The sequence below is a fragment of the Leptinotarsa decemlineata genome, unplaced genomic scaffold (genome assembly GCF_025532065.1).
Source record: "Leptinotarsa decemlineata unplaced genomic scaffold, Ldec_3_MD MMD2_tig00026330_RagTag_RagTag, whole genome shotgun sequence".
Taxonomy (NCBI): domain Eukaryota; kingdom Metazoa; phylum Arthropoda; class Insecta; order Coleoptera; family Chrysomelidae; genus Leptinotarsa; species Leptinotarsa decemlineata.
This window is the reverse complement of record NW_027412690.1, coordinates 4,691,661-4,713,708: the sequence shown is the minus strand read 5'-3', so window position 1 is coordinate 4,713,708 and position 22,048 is coordinate 4,691,661. Positions and strand designations below refer to the sequence as shown.

The 22,048-nt window shown below is 32.5% G+C and overlaps 2 protein-coding genes across 2 annotated transcripts; one reads left to right on the top strand and one right to left on the bottom strand.

Moving 5' to 3' along the window:
• The first annotated feature begins 1,914 nt into the window (after positions 1–1,914).
• On the top strand, positions 1,915–10,546 carry LOC111507024 (uncharacterized). Its single transcript, XM_074183071.1, has 8 exons — positions 1,915–2,142; positions 2,195–2,619; positions 3,043–3,306; positions 5,157–6,041; positions 6,892–7,069; positions 7,178–7,323; positions 7,378–7,581; positions 10,240–10,546. The coding sequence occupies exons 1-8, from the start codon at positions 2,037–2,039 to the stop codon at positions 10,480–10,482; spliced, it is 2,451 nt and encodes an 816-aa protein (XP_074039172.1). The 5' UTR covers positions 1,915–2,036; the 3' UTR covers positions 10,483–10,546.
• Positions 10,535–21,656, bottom strand: Fdh (alcohol dehydrogenase class-3 Fdh). The gene is made up of 7 exons (XM_023161136.2): positions 21,228–21,656; positions 20,923–21,166; positions 20,186–20,406; positions 15,609–15,825; positions 14,877–15,143; positions 10,668–10,806; positions 10,535–10,607 (listed from the first exon to the last, which is right to left on the bottom strand). Exons 1-7 carry the CDS (start codon positions 21,243–21,245, stop codon positions 10,583–10,585), a joined length of 1,131 nt encoding a protein of 376 aa, XP_023016904.2. The 5' UTR covers positions 21,246–21,656; the 3' UTR covers positions 10,535–10,582.
• Between the last annotated feature and the right edge of the window lie 392 nt (positions 21,657–22,048).

Below are 22,048 nucleotides of genomic sequence, written 5' to 3'. Positions count from 1 at the left end.
TGAAATAATTTATACGTACCTAGATATTCTGCTTTGAAAAAGGAAAATTATCTTTACAAATCAACAATTGAGGCGAAATATAAATTATAGTTCAATACCACCTCCACAAGCCACATAAACAACAGTTATTTTGTTATTTATTTATATAGAGGAAGATAGGTTATTTGCACAAAATGTCATATGTCACAGAATGTATCGGAACTCGGAACATAAGTAAACAGAACAGCACGCCTCTGAAATATGCCATTTTTGTTTGTCTCATACAGGTAACAGATTCATTGTCCTTTATTAGCTATAACCGATGTTGTCAAATGGTGAAATAGAAACGAATCCCTTTAAATGTTGAATGCATTATTTCATTCCTCTTTTTTAAGTATTTAAATAATTTTTTAAAGGAAAAGGTTGAAATGATAAGTTCAAAATGCGTTGTTTTGGAGCTCTTTTATGAAAACTACTTGATTTTCGTCAGGAGGAACATTCCTCATAAACTTGACCACAGTAGAATGCTAAAGTATACATAGCATTCTACTGTGGCTTGACCATAATAAACATTCACCATCTGTTTCACTTCTAGAACAGATCGTAAACTTCATGTTTTTTTGGCGTGAGTGAAATCTTAACATCTGAGTTTTTTAATGTTGAAAAATTGGCTATTGATAAAAAATGAAGCTGCATGAATTGTTTAAATACAGTTCGTTCGTAGAAATTTATTATCCACAGAGGAGGACAGAAACAATAGAAAGTCGTCTACATACATTGTATAATTAGCAGTATCAATGATCGCATCAAGATGGTTTACATACATCTGAAAAATATAAAAATTATGATGAAGAACTTTTTACATGTGTAAAAAAGGAAAACATTTTAGTTCACCGGTTAAGTTACTGCGTAGAATCACAGTATTTTTCAAAAAGAAAAATTTCTATTTATCAGTAGCTTGTCGTATAAAAAAATACACTTCAATGTAAGATTTCCACTTGAAAGTTTACAAAACTGCGACACGTGTTTCGCTATACGATAGCATCTTCTAGCATCACTGTACAACTTGTATTTTGCCTATCAAAAAAAAGGTGAGAAATTATTTAGATATCAATGCTATCGTTTCCTAGGCTGAAATCTGCATCCGTCTTCATAATATTGGATAAATCTAAGGGTATTCAATTTTGTCTTCGCTGATTCGCTTCATCTTCAAACTGCAACAGATGTCAAAAGAGTTTAGAAATGTGAAATATGTTTATTGTCTTTCAAAACAATCGATGTATCACAAAGTGTTCTCTGATATTAGTCTGTTGCTATTTTGCCACTATCCATATTTTTCTTCAAGACGGGTAGCCAATAGGATCCATTCTGAGGAACTGTTTGACTTTTCTCCAGATATGAAAATATACACTGATTCTTATATTTTGCTACTTCAAAGCGTATGAAAAACGATTATGAAAATATTTTTGGAAAAAAAGGTTTCGGTTTTTTGATCTCCTGTTTTTTACAAAAAATGTGACAATTTTCTGAAGACAAATAGAAAACAGTCAATTCTATAATAAACTCTTTACAAACATGTATAAATCATGCATAGAGGTAAATTTCAGACACACACACACACACACTGAATGAACATATGAACTTATTCCCATTGTACTCCAAATATTTTTATATTTTGTTTTTTAGGTAATTCAATGTACCTTAGTCTGGTATAGATTGCAGGTTAATGTTGGTTGAATTAGAAATACTGTTGTCAAATCTAGTTTCATGATAAATCTTGCAATCAGTGGTTAATTTTTTTTCAGTATCGATTATCTGTTTTGCTACAAATAGGAGTATCAGAACGTCACTAATGTATCCTGCATGACGCAGATGTTTGTCTCTAGACGGCAAATGAACGTCTGTTGGTGAAAAGTGGCAACAGGCAACAATCTGACAATTCTGTCATCTTTGTATGTTGTGTTGAGGTTATTCTATTTGAATTTTACTTCAAAAAGTGAATCGTTGAAAATCAGAAAGTTCATACTACCTATTTTTTATAGTCACTCAATGATTAAATGATGGAGTCAAAAGAATTAACTAGTGATTTGATTGCCATACAAGGAATCTTATCCAGTTTGATAAAAAATACAGGAGAATTTACCAAAATCAATTATAGGGGAGGTGAATCATTTTGAATTTATCAACTTCAGACAATAAAATACCTGTTTTATAGGAAATGAAGATAAAATACTTGATGTAATGGTTGCCATCCAAAAATTCATTTCCAGTCCAGATCGAGGATATATGAAAGATGGAAAAATTGCAGAGGAATATAATTCGCAGTTGCAAGACATAGTATTTTTCCTTGCATTGAATACAATGTTCAAAAATACTCTGGAACTTGAAGAATATTCCCATTTGATGAATATAACTCCCCCTATTTCGAAATGCCTGTTTGTTAACATTGTGTATGGTCTAGATCTATGTAAATATTACTGTAAAGTTATTGAAGTACTCCCAATAGAGTTCAGCGCTGAATTGTTGGAAGAGACAATTCCTTGCTTGAATAAGTCTGTACCAAAAGTTCACTTAGATAATGCCTACATAATACTTAAAGCTGCAGCAACAAAACTGTTTTCTGTTGATTCTTCCAAAAAGGTAACAATGGTCTAATTTTCATGAAATTTGGCGATTGCCACTAAAATAAGAGTGTTTTGCATACATTCTTCAATATTTTTGTTGATATAGTGCTAATGTAATCTCAGTAAAGTGTCATGGAAAACATATTTCAGAAGCTAAATTATATTTTTGCAATTAATGAATAATTGGAGGTAGCACCAGACTTTTTACATCTGTACTGTGCTAAATCATGTCTGTATCATGCTTATTGTATTTTTTTATAAACAGATACAACATGTATTTTTGCGAATGGATAAATATTTTCCTCGAGCTATAAAACTCCCATATGAATGAAATGTCATCCTGTATCAATGTCTGTGCTATCTTCAAAAAAATTAACCTCATAAAGATATCTCCCCCTTGGTATTTTCAGATTGACATGACTGTACTTTTCATTTTCAGGTTGAGGACAAGGTGGAAAATATATCTGAAGTGACAAATATTATCCTGCAAAATTTATCAGGCATCTACTCCGACCAAATCAAAAATTTGAAAACAATTCAGATCTACCAGCATATGGGATATTGCTTATTATATTTATTTGAGTTGCTGCTCTATTGCGACAAGGATCACCTACCTTTGAGAAAATTTGTCAAAAATATATTCAGAACATGTTGCTCTATTATCAGAAATATAACAATAAATGTTTTCTGTGCCTGGGCAGAGGTAAGGGTTCTTCATTATTGACGGTTGTCCAGTAAAATGAGTTTAATTGATTCAATCGTAAGTAAATCTAAAGAAATGAACTTTAAACGTTCAAGCCAGTCTCGAATATACCTACACAGTAGGTTGAATGGACTGACGCCTATCAGAAAACAACTACTCCCCTGGCTAATACCATGCAGGGCATTGGATTATATCCAACAGGCGTCAGTGCAGGAATCTTCACAGAAAATTTCCTGCATATGCAATTGGCAATACAACTGAAAGAGTCGACCTTCACCTTTGGAACGGGCACACTTGCAGACCGGTTTCTGGCTCATTAGCCACTCATCAGTGCAAGACAGTGGCCATTAGGCATAGCCCACTGACTAATAAGAAAGTCAATCGTGTTTTCAAAAGTAATGAAAAAATCTCATAAAATGGACAAACTAGCTTCTGCACATGCCTTTACCTGTATGAACTTTAGAATTGAAACGAGAGATGAAACAGACAGAATTGTTTTCCAAAACAAGCTTTTTTTTTTCCTAACACCAGAACGGCAATACTTCACTAGATGCCTGTTTCACTAATCAAATTGATGTCTTCAGGGGATGAAGTAAGGTTCACTTCATTTCTCAAACACCAGAACTGCAATACTCTTATCAACACCAATCAAGCAAGTTGGTGTCTCCAGGAGATGCATTGCTTGTGCTTGTTTTGGATTTATTCTTTGCCAGAGATTCCAGTTTCACCTTTCAATTTATAAAATTATTTCAAAAGAAGTATACTTAATTAAAATTTGTGTGTCAAAATCACACATTATAAATTCTGTCATTTTTCCTTTTCAAATATTTCATCACCTAAATGCAAACCTGCACCTTTTTTCTCTGTTATAAGGCAAGCAACATAACAGGCAAAATTCTTAATTACTCAAACATTTTTCATTTCCTTCTAGACCCATTCCACCCACAAGGAGTTGTGAGCAGAAGATAGTGTATAATAGTAGCACAAACATAAATTTATAACAGTCCTTGAGTTAGTCAATGCTGAGACTTTAGATGAAACCTTTGCCCTCGCTGTTAATGCATATACTACTGATGATGTTTGCCGCAGTTGCAGCATACAGTTCAATCGTCTAATTATTTGTTCAGATTGAGAACTTTCACATTTATCAGGTATATAGGCATTCAAAAAAGGCCTAACTTTTGGCACTTATCGTTATGTCAAAATATTATGTCGAAAGACTTATCTTTGACTTCTGCTTTTTCACAATTTTTTTTCAAATAACATCAATTGTACTCAACTTTCAGGAGAATTTTAGTTGAATATTTGTTTGAAACAAGCTAGAAATGTTCAACCTTTTCACAGAGCCATCTGTCACACAAATTATTCCTTTGATGCTCTTATGAACAGAATACCAAGACTTGCCAATAGACATGACCCAGATATAGACATATTTTGAACAACATTACAAAACAATAATACAAACAATAATACAACAATACTGTCAAGTTGCAATTTGTAAAAATTGTATAGATCTTTTAGTTTTTTGTCAACTGTTTTAATACAGATATTTATATGTATTACGATCATTATTTGAATAAAATAAATATATTTTAGACAAAAATGTGAATTGGAGTTATAACTCCACTAGTATCCATCAGTTTACTTTCAAAAGTTTTTTGTGTAGTGTTTGTGTTTCAGTTAACTTTTTTTTGTACCTGGTTTCTCATTACTTCTTTTTGCAGTGAAATGATTTCACACTGCATTGCACTGAAGTTGTTTCTCAAAGTATATGAAAGGAAATGCTTAATTTTTGAATGTTTTCACCAATTTGTATTCTGAAAAAATTCTGATAAGGTCAAACTTTATAGATTGAAGAGGACGAAGAAATCCTTCAAACAGTCATATCTGGCAAAGCATACATGGTGACGGAAGAGTACCAGAACTATCCTGAAGCCAAAGAACTGATTGGTATGTTAGGACAAATTGCTAAAAAACCATTAACACTGACGGAACTTATACACAAAGCCGATGTATGCACGATGATTCGAAACGTCAATAAAGTCAACAAGGATCAAAGGAACTGGTTCAAAGCGCTACTTGGTACAAATATTTTCAAAGATAAAGCAGCACTGGAGTGTGTGAAATCTTGGTACCACCTCTGCAGTGAAGATGATGTATCTTTATTGTTGGATTTGTGTGTTAATATGAACAACTTTGAGCATAAAGAGATTGTTCTTAAATGCGCTGCTACGCTACCTGTTGAGAAACTAGTTCTTGTGGCCACCAGACACTTTCATAAACACAAATTTGTTAATATGGCTTCAGAAGGTATTGAAGATGCTTTGACAGTGATATTCAACAAGCTGAACGACAAAAGTAGTAATGTTTCTGAAGACCTGACAGGAGACTTGGTTTTTCTGTTGCTGCAGTCACCTGAGCTAGTTCTCAGCTGCCTCTTCTCAGAGTGTTTGAAGAGTACTTTTCATACTGCCTGTTTAAAGCATACCTTTTCATTGATTAGAGAAATAGCAAAGATTAATAGTATAGGAGTGACTATTCTACACGGAGTCATTGAAAGAAATGTGCCAAGTTCACAGAATGTTGATAACTATATGGAGTTGTTCAGGAATCTGGTGGATACGGAGTTTTTTTCAAATAAAGTTATGATTTTGAAGGTGTTTTATCCACTGCTGAAGAAGTTTTATGAAGGAAAGTGCTTTGAAGAACTGAGCTATAGCATTCAGATACTTGCGGTAAGTTTATCTATCAGTATAATGACACACTTGAATCGTCGAAGTTTTATTTGTAAAGAATATGTTTGAAAATGAATAGAACATATGTCAAAAATTATTTTTCAATGATACAGAAAAAGTTTCCAGAACATGTTTTTAAATTGTAGGGGGTAAATTCTTAGGAGAGATTAGTTTTTGGAAGTTTCCCACTAATTTTTATGTAAAAAGAAGTGAAAGCCGAATAGCTTTTTTCGTAACGTTGTTAATTTTTTGAACAGTCCGCGTATGTGACAGCCCACACTTTAATTATGGTAAAAACTGAATGTAACAAATCTGGACTTCATTGTCTTAAAAGGTGGTAACGGATTAAAATATATGGAAGAACACAGAGAATAAAAAAAGTAAAATAGATGTTATAATTGTGATGTCAAATTGAGCAAAAATAACTAGCAAAATTTGTAAAACCGCTAATTATCCAGGAAAACAAATTATTGTGAAACTGTTTGAAGCGTCATGAAGTTACTTGTTTTGAAATATTTGTAAATACATATACAATGCTCGCACATTTAAAATAGGTGAATCGATAAACATTTTTTTGCATATTCATTGATGTATTCCTTTCATGCATCCGAGCATTTTCTTTCGTCTTACAAGTAATTTTTATATATAACTGGAGCCCCTCCTTCAGAATGGTTTCTCAATTTGTTCAGATCTATATTTTTGTTATGCAAGTACCTTCATTTTCTAATTGAATAGAACTGGCCGATACTTGATGAAAATCCATAATCTATCACTTCCATTCCATTCACTATAAAGGGTTTCGCAACACGTTGCTTAATAATTTCTATTTATTATTATTTTCTATTTATAGGGAGGATATATAACAATCTCTGTGTTAGAAGAAACCAAAGCCTTAGTTACCCTATTGCTAAATATAATGGATGAATGCCGGTGTAGATTTTTGCATTTTGATGGAGCTAAGCAACAAATTGTGAAATACCTTGTTGATATTTTCTGTGATAGTTGTCGGGTCAGTGTGGGATCTGAAGGTAAAAATCTTAATTGTCTTCACTTTTAATAATCAATTTTTTTCAACACTCAAGATTTTATATTTCTTTGCAATTCTTCACTTGTAGTTGAAGTTTAATACCTTTCAGTTCAAATTACAATAGATGGGGAAGATGGTTTTACTGGATTCTACAGAAAATACCTAACTTCTTCAACAGATTCATCTCTTTTTAGGAATATGTGTCCGGAATTTCATATCGACAACTATGGTGAATGTGTCAATCAAATGTTACAGGTTAGTTTTCATTTTCAATTGTGAAGTCATTACAATTTCTGGATTATTTCGTAGATGTTACCACCATTAGTCACCAGGGAATGGCTTATGACAGCGGAATCGATAATTGAAATTTGTGGAAGTGAGAGATGTTTAGACCTTTTCACTGACGTGCTGATTTTGCTTTCTCAGTTGATTGACACTCAGAATACCGAGAGCAGGAAACTTTTGGAGCCTGCTATGAAGTACTGTATTCATAATTATGGCATAGTCATTCAGGTAATTATGTTTTCTAAGTTGAAATAGAAAAAGTGATAAGTTTAAACATCGACTGAAAACTTTGATTGAAAGAGTAATAAGATTTTTTCGTGGTCGGTCGGTAGCCAGGAGGTTCGACGCCGGTGCTTTGTTCACTTACTCGAATTGACTGCCGTGTTGGTCGGTGGTTAGGAATCACACGTAAAAGGAAAGACCTCGTTAATCCTTAGCTCGCACAAGTTTCGACTTCTGAGGGTTGTCTTTCGTAGGGGTGCGACAGCTGGTTAACGGAAAAATAGATTTTTTAAACCTCAAGAATCTGTCATGATACATGCACAGTATACAAATTTTTTCAATTTTCCTCAAAAAAATTGATGTCACACATACTCTTTTCATTATAAACAAGTTCAAAATTTTTTCTTCATTTCAAAGATTTTTTTAAATTTGAAATATTACACGTTTCTGAGTGGTTTTATTTATTCATTTATTAACAGATTTACAAATTTGTATCAATATGTCTATAGATTGATAATTTTCTTCAAACTGGAGAAGAACAAAAACTAGTCAAAACATTTTTTCCCAAAAGAGTACAAGGTAATTTCTTTTGGGAAAAAAGTAAATTAAAAACAATATACATATAGAGTAGAGATTCAAAGGCCAATAAAGTAAATATTAGGAATGAAAATTATAAACATTCACCTTTCTATGAAAGAATGTACAAACGTCATCAATTTGTATATCTGCAAACTGGCACGAAATACTAAAAACTGAAAAGTTTCCTCACATACAAATGAGTTGATAATTCTTCATTTGTTACACAAGCTTTCATTAATTTTCTTCAAAGAAATTCCTCTATGAGTATGTGTTCTCACCAGATTCCCAAAATTATTTTATATTTTTCAGTTTTTATCCCAATAACATTTTTGAATATACTGGTGTTTTTAGTTGGAAGAAGTCGGAAAAAAAAATATAGAAAATAAATTTTCGATATCAACGTTTCGACCTTTCATTAGGTCTTCCTCAGGACACATCAATTCATATTTCCTTCTCAAAAAAAATGTGCATAGAAATTCTCACATGCCATTTAATGCCACTGGTGTGGTATTAAGTAATTCTAGAGCGGAAGATATGGAACACTAATCTTCAATATTTATTATATTTAATTGTCCCACACTATATTTTTCATTTGATTTCATGACATTTCATTTCTAGGAATAATTTTTCTTTATGAAAAAGTAAATAATTTAGACTTGAAAGTTTACTTTCTAACTTTTTATGCATAATTCCATTCTTAGAGCATTTGTGCTCTGGTTTTAGTAAACATTGTAATATTACTTTCTTTTCATATGACAATACAATTACGTGGAACTGAATTTAAAAGTGCATTCACAAAAGTATCACCAAAAGAAGGTTAACTTCTTCTGACTATCCCTATATCAAAAATCTACCAAATATTGAAAAATCCAGCCTATTTATTATGTTGAAGGAGATATTTAAGTCACTTTTCATCTAGCAGTATGTATACGTCAAATTTCATAACGGTATATGAAAATGTTTGTTTTGAAAATACGATAATTATTTCATTTGAACCATCATGTCATGAATTTAATCAGATGTTATTTAATTACTGGAATTCATTACGTAATTTGTCATGTAATGAAACACGTTCAACAAGTTTTATCTTAGTCTCATTATTGAACATGTAACCTTGAGTATTATCAAGTTCAATATTCAGGTCACGAATTTAACATTTTCAATTTGTGGAATGTAAATATTTGAAAATTACAAGGAGCTTGAAAAGTAGTATTTAACCTCAGGCATAAAATGAGTCTACTGAAAACAATTTTTTCGCCTCATGTGTTTCGCTAACCAAGTTAGCATCATCAGGAGTTGTCTAGTCTAGACTGTCTAAGAGGAGATATAACAGAATTACCTCATTATGTGTTTTACACCAAATAATAAACCATATTGAAATTTTTTTTCCATCTTGCTGAGACGTTTTGGGATCCAAAAGTTGGTCAAAAATCACTGTATTTGAAAGAACTTTCAGGAAAATGCACGTTATTGCAGACTGCCTATTACAAGTCTATCATATGTTGTGCGTGACTGATTTTTTAAGGACGTAATCCATGTGATTTTTCAAGACATTACTTTTCATATGTTATTTTTTATTTTCATATAAACTGCCTTATAGTTTGTTTCTTTACTTGTCGTAACATTTCAATTTGTCAGTAACTGTTGTAGTAGTACTTTGTTTCGAAAAAAAAAATAGTGAACTTGCTCTAAACTTTAATGAAGTCTGTTTTCAAACATTACGGGAAACTTCACTAAGAATTGAGCAGCGTGCTGCTGCAATTCGTCCCCTTCAAGTTCCTCAATATCAGCAGGTTGTTACATGAAAAACAGATTTAACATGTCCCCAAAGAAAAAATCTAAGGGGGCTAAATCAGGTGATCTCGGAGGCCAATCAATTGCTCCTCTTCCTGCCAATCTAAATATTTCCAAGGGGAAATATTTAGAATTCTTATATTCTTTTTTTTTTTTCATGTAAAAAAATGACTCACAGCCAGACTCCGGATCTGAAACTGTAATTTGCACATTTAGAATTAACAAAAGTTAGACTGTGCTATATATCATTTCAAACTAAACCTTTCATCTAATAATATATTATGATTTCAGCAAAAAATTCAGTTTTACTCGACCATAGAGGTAGAAGTCAATGTGAACCGCCAAGTTTGTCGGCTTCTTGCTAAACTGCCGAATCCCATCAAAGAGGAAGAGGGACTCTCTTTAATCAACGTTCTCACCGATAGATCTCTCAGTTCGTTGAAGAATGACAAGGACTTTCTGTGCCACCTCATTCTGATCAAGAATCCCAAGATATGCCAAGTGTTGGCCCGAAAAATAACAACAAGCTCTTGAGTGATTGTGTTAGTGTTTTCTATATTTGTATTTATTTGAAATAAAACACAAGTTTTGTATTAAACTTTTATTCCTTTCATATGGTAATAACTGTCTTCAATTAGAATGCCAAAACTGAGCGGATGCTGCAAAATGAAAAATATTGAGATATAGTTAGTGTATACGCTTTCGAAAGAAATACATACCTTTCTCCCTTGTGCATCAAATGGAAAGCTTCATTGATTTCTTCAAATTTGAGTGAATGTGTGACAAATTCATCCAGTTTCAATTTTTTGGCCATATACTCGTCGACTAATTTTGGCACGCTATCACGACTTTTCCAACCTGAAAACCGAATAAATTTTTCATACGTTTCTGCACAATTACAGCAAGTCAATATGTGTGAAATATCGATAAAATTATAAATATGGATATAATATAAAATCTAAGATACTATCATACATTGAAACATAGACATGAGGGAATAACTCAATTTAAAGGTCAATTTATTGTTCTGGGAATCGCACGTTAAAAGGTAAGATTATGTTCCCACTTTTAAGGGTTGTTCTTAGGGGAGCGACAGGTGGTTAACGGAAAAGCAGATTGTATTTTAAAAAGGAATACAGTGGTTTAAAAAAAAAACTTTCAATACCATTTTGAAAGCGTGCAGTAAGAGAACTTTCAAATACTCGAGCAATTCTTTGATTTATTTAGTCTAAAATTTTGCATTGTTTTTTTTTGTTAAGAATTTTTAGTACGGTATGTTAGTTTTTTTTCAATTCAATTTAGTTTATTGTCCCAAGAAACAAAAAATGCTTATAATTAGAAACTAAAACTGATTACAAAGTATTATAAAATAACAGTAACAGAACTTGGATGTTTTACAATAAACACATAACATATCTTGAGAAAAAAACAATGAAATTCAATCAAATATGAAATTGGTTTCAGAAAGTACTTGTTTAAAACGAATTCAAGGGTGATAGAAAAAATGCAAACTATGAAATTCCACTAATCTGATTTTTTTTCATATGATATTCACATTCTGTAATGCAATAGTGTTTCTTTATTTTCTCTGGAACTGAATTATGTATAATAATCCCATCATGATATAGCGACAAAAATCAGCATATATCGATTTGAAAAACAGCTTTAGCTGACAGTTCACCCATTCGACATAAGGTATCTTCAATTAATGTAATGTAAATACAAATAAGAAATCCTTCATCTCTTGTGATGAATAAAGTCGATTATTATTATTATTATTATATCATCATATGTACCCGATCAGAGATTATCTTTGATTTGATAATCATACAGTATGTTTCAGACATTTCAATATCTCCAGCTCAGTGCTGGACTACCGAAAATTCCGGTCTTTCGGGCGGTGCCCCTTCCTTTTGGTGTAGGCCTTGCCGTAAAACAAATGTACTTTGTTTTTTTAACTACATACATACATAAATCGTAATTATAAGAACAATTAGGTCAATAATTAAACTACAAATACAGTATGCAAATACAACAAAGTTTATTTTACATTTCATATATTGGCGAAGACGCTTCATGATTGATTAACTGTGCTGCACTGAACCTGTATTTGTTGTGATAGCTGAGACTAGCCGGCCGCTAATTGTTTTCGAACAATACTGAGCACTTCCGGATGATCCCGAACTACCCCAAAAACTTCCGAAAAGCTCTTGAGCGTTTTTATTTGCTTTGAAAATACACTTTTGGAGAAAACCAAAATTTTTCGAATGTTCCTAAGCGATGCCGGAGTATCGGGAATTCCGAACTGTTGGATGCCGGACTAATGGACTTCTACTGTACTTGTAACGGTCAAAATTCTGAGATTTTTGAAGGAGAGTAACTTCTACTGTATATCTCATGGTCCTTTTTTGAATTTTCAATATTCCGAAACATACACTAGATGCTTCCTTCCCATCAAAAAAATTCGTAATGATACTATGAAAAAATGTGTAAGTTGCTGCTAATAGTGAAATTTTTACACTCCATCATATTTATCAAATGCAATAATATATTGAGACTATTTCTTTATAAGCTCATGATTATATTTTCATTCCATTTACCTCAAAAATATCTTCAAAAAATACCAGAACATTATTTTCAAAACTATGATAGTTCGAGAATAATTTAAGAAATTGTAATTTTCATGAAACACTTCAGAAAATGTTGTTTATGAGCGGAAAGTGGGAATTTAAAAAAGGGAAGAAGCTCATACATCCATTTTTGTTGGTCCTAAGAAGGTAAACAAAATATTTCATTACAGTTTTCGCATAATTGTTACCGTTCAGGTAAATTCCCATTTTGTGTGCAAACGGTTTAAAAATATAAAATTTTCATAGCATCAATTATGTTCATCTCAACGGGTCCCATAAAAAAGTTCATACAAGTTTTTTTTCATAAAATGTTAGGTTAGGAATGGTTCAACAGCATGTGTCAATGGAAACTCATTGGACATTTTATGCTGACTGCAATAAAATTTTGCCCTAATTTCTACACCGCTTCAAACAGTGCCTTACAACTAATTTCTACAGTTCAGGAAATGTTGGATAATCATTGGATAACTTATTTGTCATTCACAAAGTTAAAAAAATCCAAAAACGTCCATGAAACAATTTTTGTAGATTTGCAATGAGTACTATAAAAAAGTCAATATACATTTTCTCGTAAAGTCAGTAGTTGAGGAATTATTCGTGAAAATGAAGAAGATTAGAAGAAATCAGAATATTTTCTCAACTTGAATGCATGGTCTAATATTCACATTAAAAGTATCCAATTAGAGTTCAAATAAATCATTTTAAATTTAGTCCATTGAAACTACTACCCGATCTATATTCAGTTGTAGAATTCACAAAATTAGTAACCAATGGTAGTTTAAAAAGAATAAATTGTATAAATTGAAAGAGGCATAATTCTAGGGGAGATTAATTTTTGGAAAAGAAAGATTTTGGGTTCATATTTTTCTATCTTCATACAAAAATATATGTAGTACAAACCGAATAGGAAAAAGTGTTTTTGTATAATTTAACGTTCATATGAAAGTAGTTGTTTCTGAAGTACTTTATCACCTTATCAACTATGCTGATGACACCAATCTCCTGCTAACTGGTGCCACTTTACCAGATATAATCAACAATGGATGTGACGTAATCAAACAATGCAAAGAATATTTTCTTGAGAACAAGTTAATTCTAAATGAAGGAAAAACTGACTACCTCATATTTAAAACCAACAACAGTTTAGAAACGCCACATCACGTAACACTTGATAGTGAAAAACTTATTTGCAATACTTCAGTAAAGTTTCTGGGAATCAGCATTGATGATACTTTGAGTTGGAAAATTCAGATAGACAATATATGCAGTAGATTGTCTTCAGTAATATATGGGATAAGACTACTTAAAAAATATGTTGATCTCGAAGTATTATTAACTGTATATTATGCAAATTTTCACTCAATCATGAGGCTAGGAATAACAGTTTGGGGTTCAAGTAATGAATTATGCACCAGCAGTATATATCTTTGAAACAATGAAATTTCTCACTGCTCACCCAAATCTTTTCGAGAAATACCTTCAAACCCACTTTTGTGAAACAAGGCAAACACTAAGGCATTGTATGAGCGTAGCAACATCTATCAAGCGATGAAATTCTATAACAGATTCCCCCAAAATATACGCAACATTGAGGTTGTAGGCAGGTTTCTGAGGTTTTTGAAAGAATTCCTTCTCGATCAGGAGCCTTACAGTATTCAGGAATTTTTTCAAAATGTATAAAAATGCAAAAGTTCCACTTGAATCAAATTTTTTTGGTCAAAAAATTTTAGTCAGTGTATGATGTATCTGAAAAAGTGTGATGTATTTTAGTTTTTTTAGCATTTACTACTATATATTTATTTTTTTAAGCTCCTTGTGTGATTTTTGACAGTCCATATTTCCTGAAGTGTATGTAGATTTGAGATTATGTATTTTGTTGATGTACTTTTACAGACAATGTATTCTGCCACTGTGTTCATGTAGGACTACAAATACTCTGAAAAGTAAATGAAGATTTCTATCTATCTACCTTTTCTTTCATGTAATTCAATGTTTGTATGGAAGTTGTTTTAAGGGGGCTTTCTCTTCTAGTTCATGTCTGAAAGTTACTTCTTTGCATGATCTACATATTTTGAAATTAATTCTTTCTTCTTTTCGTTGGGCGTTTGCCACATTTTTGTATAAAGATGGAAAAGTAGAAAACCGAAAATATTTCTTCCCAAAAATAAATTGTAATCATCACTATTCAGTTCTTATTCGGTTGTAGTATTTACTTGTAGGAAATCACATTCAAAACTCAAGCTCATCAACTACTATCTAGTGGCTTGTCATGTATTACAATTATGTATTGGTACTCACCTCCAAATGCAGTTCCTTTCCAAACCCTTCCTGTCACAAGTTGGAATGGCCTGGTACTGATCTCTTGTCCAGCTCCAGCTACGCCTACAATCGTAGATACTCCCCATCCTTTGTGGCACGATTCTAAAGCCGCCCGCATGGTATGCACATTTCCAACGCATTCAAAGGTGAAGTCTAAACCTCCGTCCGTCATTTCAGCTAAGACTTCCTGAATAGGCTTCTCGTAGTCTTTGGGGTTGACGAACTCGGTGAAGCCAAAGTTCTTTGCTGAAGAAAAAAAAAAATTTGGAGTTAATGTTGGCATTCATGAGTACAATCAAAATTCCAAGTTGAGCATTCAGATCAATAAAATTTTGATTAAAAAAAAAATTAGGAGTAATTCGAATGACTGCTGGTAAATGAATTTTTCAGTGACTTCAATCTTTTTATAGATTTGATCAATATTTTTCAAAAAAAAAAGTGATATGAGGGAGTACAAGAAATGTTTATGAGATCAAATCAAAAAAGTGTTATTAATATGACTTCTCAATCAGTGGTATTGGATAAACAGAAACTCTTTTCATTGCTTTCATAAAACAAATATAATAACAAAAATGTTTCTTCCTGAGAAAATGATGAAAGCAGAAAGATCAGTTCAGGTTGAAAATATGAAACAAACACATAATTTGTGAATTGTAATGAATGAAGCTGACTTTTTCAAATTACACTCGTCAACATTATATTTGTTCTTACCAACTTCAAATTTGGCTGGGTTCAAATCAACTCCAATGATGCGAGATGCTCCTGCTGCTTGACAACCCAAACCAACTGCCAAACCTACTGCGCCCAATCCCCACACAGCACAGGTGCTTCCTTTCTCTACTTTGGCAGTATTTAAAGCTGCCCCATATCCTGTTGGTACTCCGCATCCCAAAAGACTCACTTTGTCCAGAGGTGCTTTGGGATCAATCTGAAAAAGATTTGATTATTATTTATATGATAGGGAGAAGTTTTTGGCTAAATCAATTTCTTGCTTTTAATTTTTTGTCAGTAACACCAAATTCTGTCAGTAACACCATACAAAGCCTCAATTTACCAAGAAATATGTGTACAACTAACGACATACGAAGCGCAAAATCTATGTTTTTTGCGCCAGTCAACGAACATGAAATAAAACAAATAATACTAACAATGAAAAAGAAATACTCTGTAGGAATTGATGAAATACCAGCTATTGTACTAGAAGAATGTGTTGATAAAATCTCCATTCAATTATCTGAGATCACTAACTTATCTGTCACCCAAGGTGTGTTTCCAAATAAATTAAAAACTACCAAGACCAGCCCTGTGTTCAAAAAGGATGATCCCCAATCTGTCGAAAACTATAGGATGATATGTATACTTAGCTGCTTTTCCAAAATCATTGAAACAGCCGTGTATAATCAGATAATCAACTACCTCAATCAAAATAATATAATAACCCCATCACAACACGGCTTCCGCCGCAATTACTCGATAGAAACCGCTTCAATAGAACTGACACAATACATCCACGAAAATATCGACCAGAACAAATATGTGGCAGGAATCTTCTTCGATCTGACTCGCGCCTTCGATATAATCAACCCTGAATATCTAAAAATTAAATTAGAAGCGATGGGCATCAGAGGACCAATCCAGTCATGGATCCAATCTTATATGACGGGCAGGAAACTCAAGGTTCAGATTGAGGATGAGTTTTCTAGTGAATTCGATACCTTCATTGGTACCCCTCAAGGAGGGGTGTTAGGCCCACTTTTATTCCTACTATATGTGAACGACTTACCCTCATATATAAATCATGGACGCGTATTCATTTACGCAGACGACACAACAATTATAGTTGCAGCTGATAACCTATCTGAGCTGGAAATTTCAACACAAGCAGTCATGAGTAACTTCGCACAATGGTGCAAAAGAAACCATCTTATTATAAACGAGAAAAAAACTGTGATGATCGAATTCACTGCACCGCTGAAGAATGAAAACAATTTAAAACTATTAACTAGCACTAACACTATAATTTACTCATCCAAATGCACCAAATTTCTTGGAATAGAACTTGACCATAAATTGAACTTCAACAAACAAATTGACTGCCTATGTAAAAAATTGAATAAACTTTACTTCGCGATGAATAGTCTGAAATCGAATTTTTACCGATGTCAGCTGATTAACTTATACTATGCCTTAGTCTACTCAGCGATCAGCTGCAACATAATCGTGTGGGGCAGGGCGACCGAGATAACGAGAGTATTCATTCTGCAAAAGCGATTTATTCGCCTGATATTCAACTTGGACTATAGGGAATCATGTAGAGAGACTTTTAGGACAAATAGCTTGATGACTTGTACAAGCATTTACCTCTACAAGCTATTAAATTATACCCACCAGCACAAAAATAAGTTTCAAAAAAATAGTGATGTCCACCAATACAACACTCGAAACAAAAACAATGTCCACTTAAGCAAATTCAACCGTCTGCACCTGAAAAAATCTCCACTCTATGCAGGAGGATATTTCTATAACCTGCTACCAGATGAAATAAAAGCAAATGAAAATATAGTCAAATTCAAATCCACCTTGAAATCATTTTTGATTGACAACTGTTTTTATTCCCTAACAGAGTTTACTGAACAATTACTAAAATGAAATAACATATTCTCATCCCCTACATAGCACCAGGCATTTTATTCCCAACTCTACATGTACGAACTTTTAAAAAAATATGTATTGTATTATTGTATTGTTAGTATTTTTAGGTGTATTTTCGTTTTTTATTAAGATGTATTGTAATTTTATCCTGATTTGCAACCGAACACGGTTATTAGACTTATCTCATGTCATGTAAATGATTCGAAGAGATCAATAAATCTATCTATCTATCTATCTATTTGAAAATGAACAACCTACTTTGAGATAGGAACTAATGTCTTACGGTTGTTCTAATCTCCCATGGGCAAGCTGAAATCATTTCAACTCATTACATTAAAAATGGTTGAAACTTCAAGGCCAATCGAATGGGAATAGGTGTAATTGCACATATTTGTACATGAGTATTCATGTAAATATCAATGTATTTGATTTTAGGTGATTTACTGTATAAAATTTAGTATTTTTAAACTTAGAAAACGTGTTAGGAATCACACGTTAAAAGGTAAGACCTCGTTAATCCTCAGCTCGCACAAGTTTCGACTTCTGAGAGTTGTCGTTCGTAGGGGTGCGACAGCTGGTTAAGGGAAAAACAGATTTCTTTTTATACATATTATCAGTATTCTATTCCCATTCCTTTGGTAAGATTCAGCCATGATTTGCTCATTGTTGAGATGTCTTCTTTGAGTTTTCATAAAACAATGCTGAAATGGTTGAACCTATCAGGTAGATGTCATATGGTAAGAGTTGGCAATTATATATGTATTCTCTCTTATTCTCATAAAATCTGGTGTACCACAGAGATCTCATTGTGATCCACTATTGTTTCATTTATTTATTAATTACCAAGAAAAGTGTAAAACGAACAGTAGATTTCTTGTATTTGTTTTTCGCATCCAGTTATTAATGACTATCACATTAATAATGTTTACTTGAATAGAACCTCAAATATAAAAGACATAAGAATTCGATTTGGTACTAAACTAAGATTTGTTAGTACAGCCTGCATAGACTTTAACTCCCAATACTGTTCATTGGTGAGATCTGTTGGAGTATGGTTCAATACTCTAGAGGTTGGACTATGGTTGAAATGGAGAGTAATTAATGATATGCGCTTTGAGTGAGACAAAATCATAACCTTAGTTGATCTGATGTAAAAAGACAAACTAGAATCAGCAATGAGATATGTAAAATACCATTTTATTCAAGTAATTATGGGTATTTTCTCTCCAATTACTCGAATGTTGAGAAATGGGAATGTGTTACAACATGTAGATATTTTCAGCTGTTTGCCAAATGCTATTTATATTGAATAGCTTGTTTGCTTGACTACAATTAAATTTCTATTTGTATATGTTTATAACACTATTTGCATTTTATTGTTTTGTATTCAATTTATACTTTTATATTACTTTCAGGATTTTTGGTTTTTCACTTTGTATTCTTCAATTATAATTAGATCAAATAAATGAAATATTTACTTATCTTTTTTGACTTGTCATATATCTACGATCTGTATTGCCTATGGTCAATTAATATTATTATTATTATATGCAGAAACGGCACTTGTAATTTTTTGACCTATTCCTAATTCCTACAGATCAAAATTAGTAAGACATCGACATATGCCCCTTCTGCATATGCCAATTCAATTGGCAATGGTAGTTTTTGTTCCATGCCACAGATTCAGACACTGAGTATTCATATATGAGAATTTATTAAAATTGGGCCTTGATTTATGTTCATTAAATTAGAATTTCATCCCAATCATTCTTCATATAATGTATCTTTTCGTTTCATAATAGCAGTTGCATATGCAGATAATTTGATTAAACCAGTCAAATATCACATTGGCTACAAAATGTATATAAAGGAAAAACATAACCAAGGATGGATTCTTGAGGTACACCATAAAGTAAATTTTGAAAAATATCAATATACTGCCTCCTACCATTGAAATAATTTTGAAACCATTAAGAGACAAATCATATTAACCCGACAAATACTGAATGGTAGAACTAGAAACTTTGGCATAGAATGAATTGAAGAAAAGCACTGCTCCCAAACACCAAAACTGTAACTCTCGTCTTAACAAGCATTTCATTAACCAAGTTGACGTCTTCAGGAGATGACGTAGAAAATATTATTGACATTTTGCTAATCATGAAAAAAGCAAATATTGATTTGTTTAATATTCAGGATTTAATGAAAATGAAATCTCTTTAAGCTCTGAAATGGACCAACGTTCATTTTCTAATTAGAAGATGTATATTTTGATAAGTGACGAACAATGTGCTTTGCTAATTGTTATTATTCCAGTTATAGAAAAATTCAAGATGGAATATTACCAAGATGATTGTCTAGGATAATTATGAAATGTATTATGGATTTGTTACTTGATAAATTAGTAACAACCTATTATCTTATCACTCAGTGATCATGAAACATGCTTGAAGGAAGTGATGCCATAAAATTTATTTCATTTGATGTAAAAACTTACATGATACCCCAGAATTCAGATACTCTAAAAAATATATTCTTCAATCAACAACTTAAATACATATTTCTGAATAAATGTTAGGCTTGCTAGGTATAAACGTTATGGAATTTTAGATACTTTCATACCACAGTCTACTTACTTTTGTTACTGATATATCTGCTACTACTGTATATTCACTGAAAGTGGAGCAACCCATAAAATGGTGTAACATTTTTCCATTGCATGAGAACCTGGAAGTTCCATCAGGCATCACACCTCTACCCTGAGGTACTCTTATTTTCTGACACAGATTCGTTTTTGGATTCTTGCAAAATTTGCACTCTCCACATTGTGGTACATACAAAGGAATAACGTGATCACCTACAACAAAAGTTTTATGATATTATTTTAGTTCTCGAGTTGATGTAATCAGAGTAAACTGATATTTTCACTGAAAACTATCATGTAATCTAATCCATATTACTAGAAGGTTACTATAAAAGATGATTCAGAATATCTCAATATTTTCACTATCCCAAACCGTCATTGATGAAAACTTAAAATTATGAAGACATCACTACAAGTATGAAACTTTATATGTCGTCATATCTACACATACTCGCCGTCAACAGGTTTAGAAAATAAACAAAATTATATGAACAGTGGGACTTTCTAAATAATAATAATGATCTTCATTAATTCCAACTAACAAGAATGTTAAATATCATTAGCTGTTTCATATCTAGTTTCACTCCCATAGAGTGACTTTGAGGTCCATAAACAGAAGAGACATTGACCTATGTAAATATATTTCATCAAAAAACTCATTAGAAATATCACATCATAATACATGTATGAAAAAAAGGGTCCATTGCAAAGCCAAGCTGATATACTGACCTGGCTGAACATGTGTTACTCCTTCTCCTACACTCTCTACTATTCCAGCTCCCTCATGGCCTAAAACAACTGGGAAAAGACCTTCTGGATCTTGACCGCTCAAAGTGTAGGCATCCGTGTGACAAACTGCGGTGAATACCACTTTAAGGCGAACTTCATGTGCCTTTGGTGGAGCGACCTCGATAGTTTCCATCTTCAGGTCTTCTTTGGGGCCCCATGCTACGGCTGCTCTGCATTTAATAATCTAAAACCATGAAGCAGATATGAAAAGTAATATGATTAATGTGAATGTTTCATTCTCATACCTTGCCGGCAGTACTCATGGTGGATTTTTTTTAAAGAACGTGAAATCTTTATGTGAACAGTTGAGGTGAAAAAATGGCTTATAAAATCAAAATAGCTGATTATCACTTATCACTTTTGCACACGGAACAAATTGATTCAAATTAACAAATATCGACGATAAACTGACAAGACAGTTTAGAAAAAACCTTGCAGTTTTAAGCGGGTTTAAAGGTCAACGAATTTCATATTCTCAAGGTCGAGTTTCATGTATAAAACTACGTGATAAAATATAGGATTGAATAATGTAGAGAGTATGTAATTTTTATTTAATATACAGCATAACAAGTTGCGTAGCCTGAAGTTCTACATCCCTGAAAAAACATACTTGAAAATGAGACGGCGTTGATAGTATATTTCCTAATGCAGCAAATTATAATAACGTGAATGATTGACAAGTTCTCAAATTCAACAGAAAATTTCAAATGGATTGCTTCAACAAATAGGAATGCGCTGACGTTTTGAATGGAAGAACGCGTATTATCTCATTATTCAAATATTCCCATTTTCCATTGTTGAAACTAGTTGTAGTGCTTTCTCTCGTGTCGCGATGACACAACGCGAGATCTGTGATCCTAATCTGTCACGAATTAAGCTCATGTATTCAAAACGTATTCGTCTATGATTCAAATACATTCACTCTGGCGTTTAAACGATGACGTCACATAAATTTAAATTATTTTAAAAAAATGAAAATGTATTCATGATGATTGAAAACTAGCGTGAGGTTGGTTCTGAAACGGAATTTGACGTTACGGCAGTTTCTGCTTAATTTGAATAGAAA

Excerpts from the sequence above, each read along its gene's own strand:
- Fdh (XM_023161136.2), bottom strand. Across the intron at positions 15,144-15,608 it reads CCCAGCCAAATTTGAAGTTG|CAAAGAACTTTGGCTTCACC; the intron begins GTAAGAACAAAT and ends TTTTTTCTTCAG. Across the intron at positions 10,608-10,667 it reads TTGATGCACAAGGGAGAAAG|CATCCGCTCAGTTTTGGCAT; the intron begins GTATGTATTTCT and ends TTCATTTTGCAG.
- LOC111507024 (XM_074183071.1), top strand. The coding sequence starts at position 2,037 with ATGATGGAGTCAAAAGAATTAACTAGTGATTTGATTGCCATACAAGGA. Across the intron at positions 2,143-2,194 it reads CAAAATCAATTATAGGGGAG|GAAATGAAGATAAAATACTT; the intron begins GTGAATCATTTT and ends CCTGTTTTATAG. Across the intron at positions 7,070-7,177 it reads GGTCAGTGTGGGATCTGAAG|TTCAAATTACAATAGATGGG; the intron begins GTAAAAATCTTA and ends AATACCTTTCAG.